This window comes from Haliotis rubra, unplaced genomic scaffold (assembly GCF_003918875.1).
Source record: "Haliotis rubra isolate DU_JTF1 unplaced genomic scaffold, ASM391887v1 Scf265, whole genome shotgun sequence".
NCBI lineage: Eukaryota > Metazoa > Mollusca > Gastropoda > Lepetellida > Haliotidae > Haliotis > Haliotis rubra.
Window position 1 is genome coordinate 530782 of NW_025766725.1, and position 16361 is coordinate 547142.

The following is a 16361-nucleotide window of genomic DNA, read 5'->3' on the forward strand; positions in this document are numbered from 1 at the left end:
CAAATCATCATGAACAACATCGTTGGCCCTGTTGATGTCTGTTTACACAACTTTCATATCAAAGGGGAGACAACCCATCTTGAACTTCTTCCATGACCCTGCTGAAATATCAGTTGTGTAAACAAAGGGAGACAACTTTCATTTCAAAGGGGAGACAACTCACCTTGAAGTGCTTCCTTGGCCCTGTTGACTTCCTGGCGAGTCTGAATGAGCTCCAACTTGAGTTCCCCATAGCTTGGTTGATCACTGCTGACAGCCTTGGCCAGCTTCAGTTCCTGGACCTCACGTGTGAGCGACTTGACCGAGGCCTCCAGGCGGAGGTTCTCTTCCTTCATCTTTGTCAACTCATTCTCCTCGTCGGACTTGTGCCGTAGGCAGTCTAGGATGACAGATACACATGTAGTTATTCACGGTGGCTAACTTGTCAGAAGTGGTTTGTGGTTTTAGAAACATCAATCATTTGAGGTTGGTAGTGAGTTGGTAACTAGGACTGCATGGTGGTATACCATGGTGCATGGTGGAATATGGTACAATATTTTCTGTTTTCTGCTGGACTCACAACAACAAAATACAACCAAATGTGTTGTCATTTTATGCGTTTTACCTAAATTTACACAGAAATTCATTCACAAATAATGTTTTCCTAAGAAATTGATGAAGTGATATTCTTTCTCATCGCGACCAAGCTCGGAATAGTACCAGGGTCTTATGGACATTGTCACAACAAATCAACAATTTGACCACCAGCCTAGTCTTCATTTCATCAAATAGTATTTCTTCATCTTGACATGATAGTACAGTGAAACATTCTGCACCATGGTTTAATCTCCTCAACTACTGACTAAATTCAATATCACTATAGATTCAGTAATCTTGAGGGCCTTAAGTTATTACTGAGATAATGAAGTGTTTTTGCCCAATGTCCTTATTGTCAAGAATGCACAACTCATCACAACCCTCCTTTAAATTGGAAATGATGACATCAGACAGTTTAGTTTGAAATATTGACAGATTTCCCTTTTTCAGACTAAGGCAGCTTTCATGCATATGGAACTAGGGAGTCCCTGGAAGATGAGGTAAGTTTTTAATAAAATTTTCCACATAAAATGTATACGACAATATGATGCTAACAGCTTTATAGCGGTTTTAATATATGTCCTGCACCCTTCTGGCACTGATTCCAGATCCAGTATCATCCCAGCATCTTTCGGTTACAGGATCATTCTGTCAGTATAAAGCCCCGGATTTGTCACACGTGATCATACTTACTGTCACTCTCTGATTGCGTTGCCTTCTCCACCTTGAGATCGTTGGTGAGCGTGATCTGTGACAGCCTCTTGTTGGTATCCGCCAGCTCTGCGCGTAGTACGTTCACTTCCTGATTGGCTGCTTGGATTGATCCGTCAATCTTCACTGCAAGTTGCCGATTATCATCAACCATTTTCCGAAATTTTGACTGAGCATCTATAAGCAGTCCACGGATCAAAACCATGGAGGATTTGAGTGTTTCTCGTTCCCGTGGCGACAGGTCCTTTTCAAGGTCAAGGTCGACATTATTCTGTGCGAAGATGTATTGCACGATCTGGTCATTCAGTGAGTCCAAAGATTGAATGGCTGCAAAGAAAAACACCAAATTAAATTGATGCTGAATGAAATCTATGTGCGAATTTACACACCAATCAAAACAGGGTATAACATTACATTTCAGGGAACTGTCACTTTCAGAAAACCAGATCTGCCATATTTCCTGCCATGGGCATTCCTACAAACACATTACAGCATGAGATACAGGTTTGGGAAAATCAATCCTTTTAGCCATATGACATGTAATCTGTAGAAGTGTCAAAACATGATGGCTATGCAGATATCAGGCAAACATGGAATATGTACTCAATGCAAGGATCGATTATAGCCTGTTTAACTTGTATTGCATTAAGGGGAGTGCAATACGACTGGTATATTGGAATACGGTCGTATCGCAATACCACCAATGTCAATATTTTCTAATACAGTCACAAACAAATTTATTACAATTGTATGAGTTATATCATGAGGCATTTAGATGGACTGAGTTCTGAACATACTTATAAAAAATTGACAAATGACAACTTGCTGTATGCTTTAGTCGAAATGCATATTATAAACTAGATATAGGTTTGATTTGGTTTGGTTGTTGTTTAACGCCGCACTCAGCAATATTCCAGCTATATGGCGGCTGTCTGTAAATAATATGTGCTATTTTGACCAACTCATGTTAATATCCCAACACGAGCTGAATTCGACGTTCTGGTGATTTCGACGATTGGATTGCTCGCGCTATATCGGGTGAGAACGTGTGCGATCGAGTGCACAAACGGTTTCACTGGTAGGGCGGGTGCCCAGTCGCTGTCGTGAGAAGTTTTATTGACAATGGAAATCGGGAAGTAAAGTTATTCAAAAGCAAACAAACATCAATATTATTTACCCGAGATCGTTAATACCACTTCAGATGCAAAATCAGTTGCCTTTATAACAAAAAATAGCAAGCGAAAATTCAGTAAGATCAGTCGTCTGCTGGTGACAGGCAATATATAAATAGGAAGCCACGTGATCACAACACTCCCTCGCAGTGCAAAGCAAAAAGTATGGCTCATCGTCGAAAACCCATACAAAATACCCGGATGTTACGAGCGGCCACTGTTTAGCCGATACGATGTCATCAATGCTATTTCTGTAGGAAACACTTGATATTTTTGTGTGAAATAGATGAATATATCCTTTATCACTCGAGGTTAGTAAAATAAAAACTTTAAATGATATTACAGATAAAATTACGTTTTTGTCTTACATCGTCGAAAACCCCTGACACCAGGATATATATACCAAAAGAAATAAATTTAGGATCATGAAAATTTTATGAATGAAGACTTAGTGTCTAAGAATATGTATGGTATAATGTAACTATTTAATGATGATCAACTTTTTTTCAGTATATGACAGAATACACTTGTTTGAGATTCACACAACCCAGGCCACATTAAAACACTTTTCATGTGCACTGAGAGCCACCATTACTACTGTGTGTTAATCCTTCGATACACCTGTCTCCTGCATTCAAATAACACACCTGTGCTTGTCTGCCATGAATAACAGTCATTGCAGATAATCCTTTATTTCCATATTAGACATTATCTTTAAGGATAACCCACATTTATTATCTATACATCTCTCTAATCCTTCCACACATTTCCTCAAGACATAAACTGAATAACTCTAAATAAACTGTCAATCAACAAATCTATATATCTTCCTGTAGGAGTCAGCTTGACCTAAGGAAGGTCAAGGCCGCCATTAAAGTCCTCTCAGCATAAGCTGCTGGCAAATTTAGTTGCCCGATCACATGATTCAATACACACGGAAACATGCATGAAACATGTTTGTTTTGAAACCTTTTGATGATTTCGTTCATTATGATAATATATCACTCCACTTTTGAATGTAATACACCAAAATGATCACCATGTCAAATGTTTTTCATTTAAATAAACATATCTGATAATCCCTCTCAAACTTTGAGTAGTACCAAACTTTGTTATAGTAACAATCAATATCTGTATTATTTACCGGGCGGTGGGGTAGCCTAGTGGTTAAAGCGTTGGCTCGTCACGGCGAAGACCCGGGTTCGATTCCCCACATGGGTACAATGTGTTAAGCCCATTTCTGGTGTCCCCCGCCGTGATATTGCTGGAATATTGCTAAAAGCGGCGTAAAACTAAACTCACTCACTCACTCACTGTATTATTTACCACTGTCATAGATCCAAGGGGATCCAAGAGTCTTGCTGTTGGATTTTAAGGTCCCCTTAAACTAAATAATGATTTATTCAGTTTGATTGGTATTTTAGAAGTTGATGAAGGTATAAGAATCTATACCAAAATGTTGCATCACAATATAACAAAGAAGTTGCTATCCATATAGTATCATACCTTTTTTAAATATTGTTTCTAAAATCTGGCAATGGGCATCATGTCTTATTTTGAACTTGATAACTCACTTATTGTGTTATTTTTGTTACAAATAAAACCAAATAAAGTCAAGGTATCACAATCCTAATATTAAAACAGATCTAATCAACAATAGCAGCCTTACTCAAAGGCCATCAAGTGATGTTGATTTTTTAATATAAGGTAGTATGAAAATGTTTAAACAAATATGATAAATATTTGGGATGGTAAATCTGGGTAATATTGCATTCTTTTCAACCCTTGATGTTGAAACACATTTTATCACACTTTATTTGTTGCTATTGTCCAGGGGTTCAAAAATCCCATCGCCCGACGCCCGGGACAAGTCAGTTTTCATTTCGGGCAATCAAATAGTGGTATCTTACTTGTCCGTGGGCTACTAGATAATTTCCACTTATGGTTTCAAACTGCAAGTAAACTTTTATTCAATTTCATATCTGCTCAAAATGTAGCTATTAAATTTCGCAAATGATGATAAAGTAGAGTTATCTTTCTTTGCTATTTATCACTTTTCAATAAATAGTCCAGTAAACATTAACATCAAATACCATGTTGATTTCTTCTTTCATAATTACATCATCATAATTATGTCATAAAATCAGGGCAAGTGGAAAATTAGTCAGGGCAAGTGGAAAATTAGTCAGGACACGTTACTTTCTTATAGTCACTTGCCCTGTGGCAAGTTGCTTTTAAATTTTTTTTTGAACCCCTGTTGTCAAACAAGAGTTGAGGGAGAGGCTGCTGTAGAGAATCATATTTCAGAAAAGTTAAAAATGTCCATCACAACAATCCACATTTTAACATGTTCCACAGTAGACACTTCCCTCAAACCAAACCCGAGCCACAATCTTCACATCTAAGTTTATATTTTCATACAATTTTTGCCATACAAAGCTCAAGGTTTGAATACAGAAATATTTATACATTAATCCACCTTGTTGACAAATCCACAGCGGCATGATCCTTGGTTAAACACAACACGGAGTCTTAACCTATCAAATATGTGGCCTTGACCTTCACCTCCTGTCAAAACAATCGGAATCTACACATGTTCATACTACAGAAATAGAGCATTTACAAGATAGTGATACTCTGCATGTAACAATTGCAGCTGGTTGTATATCTCAAAACACTGCTCCTTAAACAACGATCTTGATGACATGAGTTAGAGAGCCAGATAGCTATGGACGATCCCACATAAATCCAGGGTGTTAAAGCCAATTAGTGGTCTTATTTGAGAGGGTTTTTGGAATAATACCATAACAGTATTTCTGTTACTTCACAGAGTGTTGGCTAAATGGAAAAGTACGTAGTTTAATGCCTTTTTAGTAATATTCAAGCCATATCACATCTGGGGACACAAGAAATGGGCTTTACATGATGTAATCACGTGTGTAAGTAAACCCGGACCAATGGTACGACAAGCACATGGCCACTAGGCTATCTCACTAACCTCTTATCATTAGAGACCCGTGAAGATCCGGGTTAGAATTAACCTTCAGTAACCCATGCTTGTTGTACGAGGCGACTAACAGGATTGGGTGGTCACGCTCGCTGACTTGGTTGACACATGTCATTGTATCCCAATTGCGTAGATCTATGCTCATGCTCTTGATCACTTGACTGTCTGGCCCAGGCTCGATTATTTACAGATTGCTACCATATAGCTGGAATATTGCTGAGTGTGGCGTAAAACTAAACTCACTCACTCACTCTTATCATTTGAAAATATCAGAGGTAAACATGAATCACAGACACTTCACACCCAAGTCACTGTCTATTGTCGACAATTAAGGTGAGGTGAGGTGAAATTGGGTTAAACATCATGCTTGAGAATATTTCGCTCATATGACAACGTGCATGTGTGTATGTGTATGTGCGGCTGCTTGTACTAACCCAGACTGAAGCTGGTTTTATAGTGCTAGCCCACTGAGATACCATGCCGCAGTGAAGCATGAATACCGAGTCGACAATTAAGGGGTGAAGTTTGGTTTTAAGCAATATTCCAGCAATATTACAGTGGGGCACATCAGAAATAGGCTTCATGCATTGTACCCATTTGAGGAATCGAACCAAGCCATCAGTCTGACAAGCCAACACCTTAACCACTAGACTACCCTACCATCCCCACAGTTGAGAACAAAGGCCTTCAACACCACTGGACAGAACACCATTCCTCAAACAGAGACGAATTGGAATTATTTTGACAAAGCCCTTTAGGGTGAGTGAGTGAGATTGGTTTAACATTTATCCAGTTATATCATGGTGTGTCAGCTGCATGTGGGTGGAAAGCTAGAGGTGATCCAGGTCCCCCATGTTTAGCACTTCGCCAAAAGCCCCCATTAGTCTGATGAGATATTTCATCATGCTTCCAAACACTGAATGCTGAAAATTGCAAAATGTCATGAAACATTGCTGGTATTATATACAATGTCATCTGTATAATGCTACCCTCTATATACCATCCATTCAAGCGCACACTTGCCATGTCTTGAGTCAATAATGTTGATTACAATCCCTCCTAAAATGATTGATTTACTTGTCAAAAAGTTCACACTCACTCAGAAAATGATCCACAGAACAACCTTTGGTATTTGTACTTTGGTTCTTACTTTTTGAAAGGAAAGTGTGGCGCTGCCAAGAGATTAAAGAGTTTTATTCTCCATGTGATATTGCCAGAATATTGCTGAAGGCAATGTCAAACAATACTTTCTCAAAACTACACTCAAAAGGGAACTGACAATGGTTGGTGGTTTAAACTTCATTTTATCAAAATATCATCTTGACGAATTCTACTCAAACAGAATTCATCCAAACACTTCAAAACCTTAGATTTATCTAGACCTGCTCAAAAGCTGATATACAGACCCAAGTCTGCATCCACGGTCATTGAAAATTCTAAAATTGAGCGAAACATTTCCCACTCCATGTTGTTGTAGCTGTAACAAAGGATAACTAATGTCAAGGCTTTGTAGAGATGACTTGCATTTCACCAATAACAAGGCCATTAACAACCATCAAAGACTCTTTAATGCTTGTTTTTACACTATTGCATGGCAAGCAATGTAAAAAAAACTCACTTAAGAAAAAAGGAACTCTTTACAAACATCACAGGTATGATTTTTCGCAATTTGTCTGCCAGGAGCACTTAGTCTGGTATCCTTAATAAACCCCTGAGAACTATATATTAACACACTGAAGCAACAAAAATCATCATCCGGCACTAATATCCAGACTCTAATGATGAAAACATCGTATTATTGACCATGAGTAGCAACATCAATTTTTGAGAACTGGCAGAATCCATCCTAACAAACACCAGATCTCCATCAATTTCATAAAATGTCATGGAAAACCATCAAGTCTTGATACATATCGCTCCTCCCATCCATCACCCAGCAGGATGCTGCCAGTTGGGCAATATCAGTCCGTAATGCCCGAGCAGAGGCGTGATAACTACAGAACTAGACAAATATCAACTCCTATCACTTCAATTGATACCTGTTTTCAGGATTCAATGTATGATGGACATTTTGCAGATAATTCTGTAAAGTAATCTGGTCCAAGAATAGCAACATTCAAGAGAAACTAGTGACATATCCTTTTGGATTTGTTACCTGGTCACTTTCCCTGAGATTGATGCAAACTATTGTTTTGACTATTAGGTAGGTTCAAGAAAGACTACTAACATTTCTTTGTGGAACACTTACTGGTCCATAAGTCTGACATTGTAAAACTGAAGAAGGACTAGAAAGTAGTGAGAACTACCACTTTTTCCATTAGTATATATAGGTTGATGGCAACTGTAGCCCATCAAATGTACTGACTAAGCTAAAATGAATTTTTCATGCTTTGATTTAGATTATACATTCGTACACATACATGGTAGGATGTTTTTAAAACTTTCCATAATGCAACCTAACATTGCATTATTCAACTTCAACCTTTATTACATAATGCATAGTGTTACAAATGAGTTAAACCTATCTGATAAACATGCAAATGAGGTCCTCCAGGAGGAACTGTTTTAATCTCCATACATCAATACAATGCCTGCTTGCTCAATAACCTAACAAATAACATTCCCAATAATCTTAAACTGGGGTTTCCGAATCAGTAGCCAGAATTTTATACTCCAAACGCACGATAAATAAACTACATGAACATACTTGCATAAAACTTTCTATGTGTCTGCTATTATAATTCAGTCTGGGAAAGCAAACCTTCGAAAGACAGGATTACACCCTGCTGGCATATTTTGCTGGCTCAGCATATTTTCCCACCACCACCACCAGACTTAACATACTAGCTTCCCTGTGGGCATGATATGGTTATTATTTGAACGCAATTGTAAAGGTGTGCTTCAACTTTCTATACAAACACTGTGCCTAAGAGATTTTTTTAACACTTACCTTGCCAGAAACCTGTCACCATCCAAGTGGAAAACATGAATCATCGCAACAAAACAAGGACAACTGCGGTATCAATTCCACAAACCTTCAGTGTCGTTTCTGTCATATTTATCGGATCACAGTCAGTAATTGTTGTCACTCCTTGACACAAACTGTTGTTAAAAGCTAGGAATTATCTACATCGAGCGTAATTGAGCGTTATATGGTTATTTCTCTGTTGACAGTGTCAGCTGACTCATGCAAGGATATATATCAAGGTATAGTGTATAATCATAGTGTATATAGAGGATACTAAACGACCTTCTGTGTAATACCATTTTTATTAAAGGAGTTAAAGATTTGGTATCAAACGAGCGAAAGCGAGTTTGATGCTAAATCTTTCACGAGTTTGATAAAAATGGTATTTCACAGAAGCGAGTTTAGTATTCTATTTATTACTCTCCAACATAAATTGATAGAAACTGCATATGTAGTGTGATGACTTTTAGCTTTCCGCGAGTCAAACAAGGTCTAATACCATTGTGACAGAGGTATTAGCATTGTGACGTCATAACTGTAAACCATTATGACGTCATACGTCTGGCATATTACACTAGTGTAATATTGACGTAAAAATATTACACTGCAGTATCTTCCACGGGCGAGTAATAAGTTGCAGTAATCACTTTCTGAGACTACGGCTAGCAAACTCTGAAGATGACTTGCTTCAACCTGTTTATTTGTTGTATAATATAGTGATCTAGCAAGTATATATGGAGACTGAAATCATAGTGTATATCAGTAATTACTTTCAGAGAATAGAGTTAGCAAAGTGAAGATGTTAAAGCTGACTTATTTGAGCCTGTTTGTAGCTGTAAACGGCAATATTCCAGCAACAAGACAGCAGTCAGGAGTGAGTGAGTGAGTTAGTGAGTTAGGTTTTACACTGAATTTAGCAATATTCAAGCAATATCACGACAGGGGACACCAGAAATGGACTTCACACATTGTGTCCATGTGGGGAATTGAACGTGGGTCTTCAACGAAATGAGAAAACACCTTAGCCACTAGGCTGCCTCACTGCCCCCAGTCAGGTGTGAACCAGACAAACCAGTGATTGATATATTCAGCAATGCTCCATGTCATCTGTTAAAATGATCCAACTACACACACAGTCCCTTACCCATACACTTTCCCTTCTGCCCAGCCCATATGTAATGCTGTAGCCCAAATACTACATACAGGTTCTGATTCCAATTCTCATCTCATTTGAGCTCTTTTCAATATCATTTTTAACTTCCATTAAAATAAATTTTCAGAGGCAGAATACTTAATCAGCCAAGTCATTAAGCCTGATGACATATCCACCCATTCGACCAACTCCACACAAACAGGTTACTGGATGTAAAAAAAACCCACCACAACAACAACCCCAAACAAAACAAAATACTTTCAAAACCCACAAGGTTCAGATGCATGGATTATCAACAGTTCTAACTACAAACAGATTACTGACAAAGTCTGCATAATTACAACAACCTATCTTCAAAACATGTGACCACAGATCAAAGCTACTATTGCAAACTATCAAAGTAAAGAATGTTTTTACTTGTTAGAATGAGACACCCTGGGGGCAAGTGGCTGACTGTTTCCTAGCGGGACATATCCAAACTGTTGTCCTTCAGCTTAAGCTAGGCTGTTAATATATGAAGTGTTCACAAGTACACAGTCCAGTGGATAACTCAGTTTATGACATGAGCATACACCATTGGGCACCGTGACACAGATAAAGGCTGGAGTTATTGCTTTATAGCTCTTATACAATACATGTTGTATATAGACATATATACACTGCCTGTAGTCTATGCTACAGAGATACTGATATATCATAGGAATTAGACTTTAAAGAACTGAATTCACACTGAACATGATACAATGCCAATATTCAAGCAATGTGTCAGGTAGATTGAAGGTAAAGGTAAAGGTAGGTTAAATCCTTCTGTCATAATGTCTGTAGGAACAGACAATCGATCAATGCCATACATTGAGTCTACTGCTTTCTGTGTAAAACACTGAGTCCATAATTTGGTGTTACTGACTGACTGACTGAGTTTGGTTTTACGCCGCTTTTAGCAATATTCCAGCAACATCACGGCGGGGCACACCAGAAATGGGCTTCACACATTGTACCCATGTGGGGATTCAAACCCGGTCTTTGCATATGTGACGTCATATGAGCGAAACGCTTTAACCACTAGGCTACCCCATTTCACCCGCCCCTAATTTGGTGTTAAATAGTTAGTCTATTGAAGACATGAAATTCAGTCAGTCAGGCCTTGTATCATCCTGTGACAAACATACAAGCCGTTCAACATTCTGTGTCAAATGATGAATCTTTGAGCCTTTATTGCTCGTGTGTTCAAACCAACACACCACCCTCCCAGTTTCACCTAAAAGTACCAAAATCCATTTACATCATAACCCTGAATGTTATTGACCAACTGAAACATGTACAATGACTCCACAATTCTAAAGCTGCCCCACAGATCTACATTCTGTAGTATTTTCTTTATAACCCTGTGGTCTACTCCAGCAGCCCTTGTGTTGAAACGTACAAATATTGACATGTCTCTTAACTCCTTCACAGACAGGTCATGCGTGCCAAAATGTTTTGGCCAGGGCTCTAGCTGACTGCTGAAATAACAAAATTTGTGGTTCTCTTGCTTTTATCCTACTATCCCTCCACCCCTTTGACCCTCTCACAACACCCCATGATACCTGAAGCAAGGACTAGGGCACAAGGAGCCTCTGTTGTAGTGGCAGCGAGAGTAAATAGTTAGCTGTGACTGTCATAGACTAACATATAGCCTGTGATATCGTTTAGTACACAACACATTTCTGTTATTTTGATTTGTGGAATTTAGCTAGCTAGAAGTTATCTTGACTGCGCTTGATCACTGTTGGACGGTTACATCATAATCTAGACTGGGTATTATCTTAACGTAGACAGGTTAGATAACAATCTTGTCTGGGATTTGTTATAGCCTTGATAGGGTTTTATCGTAACAGACAGGGTTTGATTACAATATGGTCTAGTTTGATCATCATCGGGACAGGATTTGATCACAATATAGTCTGGATTTGATCACAATATGGTCTGGATTTGATCATCATCTAGTCTGGATTTGATCACAATATGGTCTGGATTTGATCATCATCGGGACAGGATTTGATCACAATATAGTCTGGATTTGATCATCATCTAGTCAGGGTTTGATGACAGTGTAGTCTGGATTTGATCATCTGACAGGATTTGATCACAATATAGCCTGGATTTGATCATCACTTACACAGGGTGTGTTCATCAGACTTGCCTCTTATAAGGATATAATTACTATATATACTCCTGAATTTGTCATTTAGGACAGCCTTGGAGCAGGGCTATTTGCATAACGACAGATGAAGAAAATCATGTGCATTCTTTTTCTGAATATTTAATCAAATGTACCGTACACTGTCCAAACAAACATGCTTTAGCTGAAATGCTTAGCTACAATGAGTTTTGTTTAGAAAAAAATAATATGCTAATTTGAAACAAATTAGATGACAATCTAATAAATTACTTATGTAACTACCTCAAGCTTCACAATATGCTAATTTTGAAAAATTAGATGACAATCTAATAAATTACTTATGCAACTATGTCACTTTAATGTTAACTGTCCAGCTTTAATTCATATGTGCTATTGAACTAAGTATGCATATTTACGATCAGTTACAGAATTTACTGAAAAATCCCCCCAAATGCGTCACAGAGTTTTCATCAATATACTTCGATAGGCCTGTAATTGACCTCGACTGGTTGAGAATAAACAAACTAAATCCACAAAGGTGGGTCAGGGTGACCTAATGATTTCTAATATTATGTCTGCATCGACTGCATTGAGAGCATGATTTCCTCTCACCGATGTCTCCAAGGTTAAAGCAACCTGGAGCGCTGTTTCACACAACCCAGTAACAAGCCCCAAGTGGTAGTTGATACGATTTCATTATCAGCATAAGCCTTCTTTATACCACAAGTATCTGGATGTATTCCTGGGCTTCACATAAACATTGTTGCCATCTTAAGGTTATTGACTGGGGTTAATGGAGTATATTTTACGGGTGAGAAATGGGCGTGTGTACCTATTTCATTGTTTCACCCACCTGTTGAACGTTGTACACAGCTGAGTTTGATATCTTGAAGGAATATCAATCAAAGTTACTCAGCTCCATTTACTGGGATTTTAACACTGAAGTTAACTGTTTGGATGAAGTTTTATCTTGTTTATAACACATCATTTGTGATGACAATAGTGTATTAAACTATAAAACATTTTGCAAGGTTGTACATTTCAGATTTACTGAAATTTTTGCAAGATCGATATAACCTGGGCCAATACCATGACTGACTGACTGACGGAGTTTGGTTTTATACCGGTTTTATAAGAACCGGGTCTTCGTGACGAGCCAGCGCTTTAACCATTAGGCTATAAATTGTGAGAACCAAGCATGAAGGGAGACAACTATATAAAGGTCCTAATTTATTTACATGGACTCACATTGTACAGACATGGAAAGACCCTACTATCAATGGCGTAGTCTCCAAATGCCTACAGTGACAAAAGCCTACAGTGTAGAATAAACAAAGTAATGCACCAGTGATTTCAAGCAACCCTATCAATACCAAACAGTAAATTACATGTTTCATGCCAATGCTATTAGAGGGGAGTTTAGTTTTACGCCGCACTCAGCAATATTCCAGCTATATGGTGGCAGTAATGCTATTAGAACAAATAAAACGAAACTGATAATGCAACTCTGCTAAAACTGCTATTATTAAAACATATGCAGCATTCCATAATTATTGCAATATCAATATATATCAATAAGTCATCATGTCACTCACGTTATGGGTTCAAATCTATTATTTTACATATAAATAAACACAAAAATCATACAGACCAATGGACATGCATATTCCAATTTTCTATTGTCCAAGTGAAAAGCCACCATATTGCTGAAATATTGATAAAAGAGACGAAAAACGTTATTTATTCACTCACTCCAAGTGAAGAATAGACCATCCCTCATGGTAGGTCTGGTGAGCGTCTTAAATGCTAATGATTGGTCATTTAACGCTATCATCCGCCTCAGATTAAGTGGAATATATATTTCAGTGGGGATGATATAACTGTCTCCTTACAAATGTGTTTAGGAGACACAATGAAATGCTAGAAGGGTATTAAACACAGTAGTAGTGATGGTGTTACATACATCTTAACCTTGTGATAGATTGGTTTACCGACATTAGTTCTACGTCCACAAGCCCAAACCTGTATATTTTGGAAACATTTTTATATTGTCACCTAGCATATGGATTAGTATAAGCTAGTCTAACTAAAACAGAACTGGCAATAATGTCTGACTACAAATGTATATACCTCTCACCTGTAAGAAACAGGAGACATTTTGTATGTGACAGGTTTCTATCAACAAACTTCAAGCTATGTGTAAACTGAACTTATTAACACTGAATTTCCTGATGTAAAAATGCTATGAAAGTCTTCAGGTATAATTAGTATCCTTGATTTCCGATCATGATTAAGGGAACTTTGAAAAAAAAAAAGTGAGAGAGTGAATATGGTTTTACACCGCTTTTAGCAATATTCCTGCAATATCGACAGGGAACACCAGAAATGGGCTTCACATATTGTACACATGTGGGGAATCGAAAGTGTGACGAGCGAACGCATTAACCACAAGGCTACCCCACCGCCCTTCAAATGCAAGGATACACTGCTAGATTTTAACAAGTCTCAACAATTGATCATGTCCAATACTGAGAAGATATTATTAACATATAAGTATTGACGTACAAATGGAAATGATATGTAATTTTACCTTTGGAATATACAAGATATCTGGAAGAAATAACAGTAACTCCTCGGCCATTCAGTGAGTATAGCTACTGAACCCGTCTGAATATACGTGCAACGCCTCAGATGTTAAACTCTGACTGCCTATTGTTGAATAACTTTCCAATCTTGCACTGTGAGTCATTATCTTCCTATTGTCATAGTACCTACTCAAGCTGAGGAAATGATAGGCTTGTCGCAGTAATTTGGATATTTACAAACTGTTTGAGTTGACTAAATAGGCTGGGAACAATTATCATATGGCAGTTGTTGTATTGAACAGACATCACTGTGATGTTTGATCTTGAGCAGGTGTTTAGTATAAACTCAGGGTCTCAGATAAGTCGAACTATTTTTGGAAAATAGGCTTATAGTTATCCATGAAGATATTTTGCAGTTTTGGGGATTATTTGTGATAAAAAGGATAATTTTCTATTTGGCTGTGGTACAGAAAAATCTTACAAAAGTTGCTAATATCATGAAAGTATCATTTGTGTTTAGTAATATCAAACCTGTCCCATAGCCAGAGTGAGTGAGTGAGTGAGTGAGTTTAGTTTTATGCCTCACTCAGCAATATTACAGCTATATGAAGGCGGTCTGTAAATAATCGAGTCTGGAACAGACAATCCAGTGATCAACAGCATGAGCATCGATCTGTGCAATTGGGAACCGATGTGTGAACCAAGCCAGTGAGCCTGACCACGCGATCCCGTTAGTCACCTCTTACGACAAGCATGGGTTACTGAAGGCTCATTCTAAACCCGGACCTTCGCGGTGGTGGAAATAACCCATTGCCCGACGTCGGAGTCCAGTGTTTTTTTCTGTCGGGCAAGCAAATTCATATATCACACTGTACCGGCATCCTGTTGACTTTTCAATGTTAATAATGTTGTTTATTTAAAAAATTCAACAAGAAAAATGGCCGGTATAGTGGAAAACTTATCAGGGCAAGTGATGTCACATGTGCCGGAGTACATTAGCAATTTTACAGTTATTACCACCCCTGTGAGTGAGTGAGTGAGTGAGTGAGTGAGTGAGTGAGTGAGTGAGTGAGTGAGTGAGTGAGTGAGTGAGTGAGTGAGTGAGTGAGTGTTATTTTAGGCTTCGTCACCATAATTCATCTTGACCAGACAAACCAATAACTGATACAACACATCTCCACTTTTGTTTGGGATGTTTTGTTAATCTGATTTTATCAAATTTCTTTTAAACTGATTCTCATATTATGCAATGTATATAGTTAATAGAATAACATATATGATTCATTGATTCTGACAAATGAAGCCATGGTTGATTTACGGATATCAACTGTCAATACCTTATGTTTTCAGTTATTCTAATAGAAATCTTACTGGGCAAATTTGTACAGAAACACATTTCTTACCTAATTCAAGATCCATGTTGTCTTCAGTGTTCAGACTAATCCGGCAGCAAACTGTCTCAAACACACTGCAGCTAAACCAATTCTATAGATGACAACTTGTCACCATTCGCGATATAAGGATCTGACATCACAAACCCATCCTTTCTTTCTGTGTCAAACTCAGCAACACTCATCAGAAATATTCACAACTTGTTTCCTTCCAGCTGACGATATGACAACAGCACTGAGTCTCTGATTAAATGTTAATGTCTTCTCAACACATTAGACTTGTGATGGGGTCATGTATATCCACAATGATTTCTCCCTGTAGACAATATCAAATTGTACTATTTTGAGTACCACACGTCTGCTGATCATTCCAGTGTAATATAGCAGACAAGTGTCAGTGAAAAGTCATGTATATCAACAAAGATTCCTCCCAATGGACTTCAGAGAAATGGTACTATTTTCAGTACAACACGTCTGCTGATCATTCCAGCGTAATATAGCAGACAAGATTCAGTGAAAAGTCATGTATATCAACAAAGATTGCTCCCAATGGACTTCAGAGAAATGCTACTATTTTGAGTACAAGACGTCTGCTTTGTGTCTGCTGATCAAGCAAATCTGTTGTGACAGTTAAGAC

The 16361-nt window shown here is 38.0% G+C and overlaps 1 protein-coding gene across 1 annotated transcript in view; it reads right to left on the reverse strand.

Annotated features, from left to right (window-relative positions):
• LOC124280315 (kazrin-like) overlaps positions 1-16361 on the reverse strand; it is a 149940-nt gene that overhangs the window by 13906 nt on the left and 119673 nt on the right. The window contains exons 2-3 of the mRNA XM_046716214.1: positions 1270-1614; positions 164-379 (exon numbers count right to left, since the gene is read on the reverse strand). Coding sequence (XP_046572170.1) covers positions 164-379; positions 1270-1614 — 561 coding nt within the window. The remainder of the gene's footprint in view (positions 1-163; positions 380-1269; positions 1615-16361) is intronic.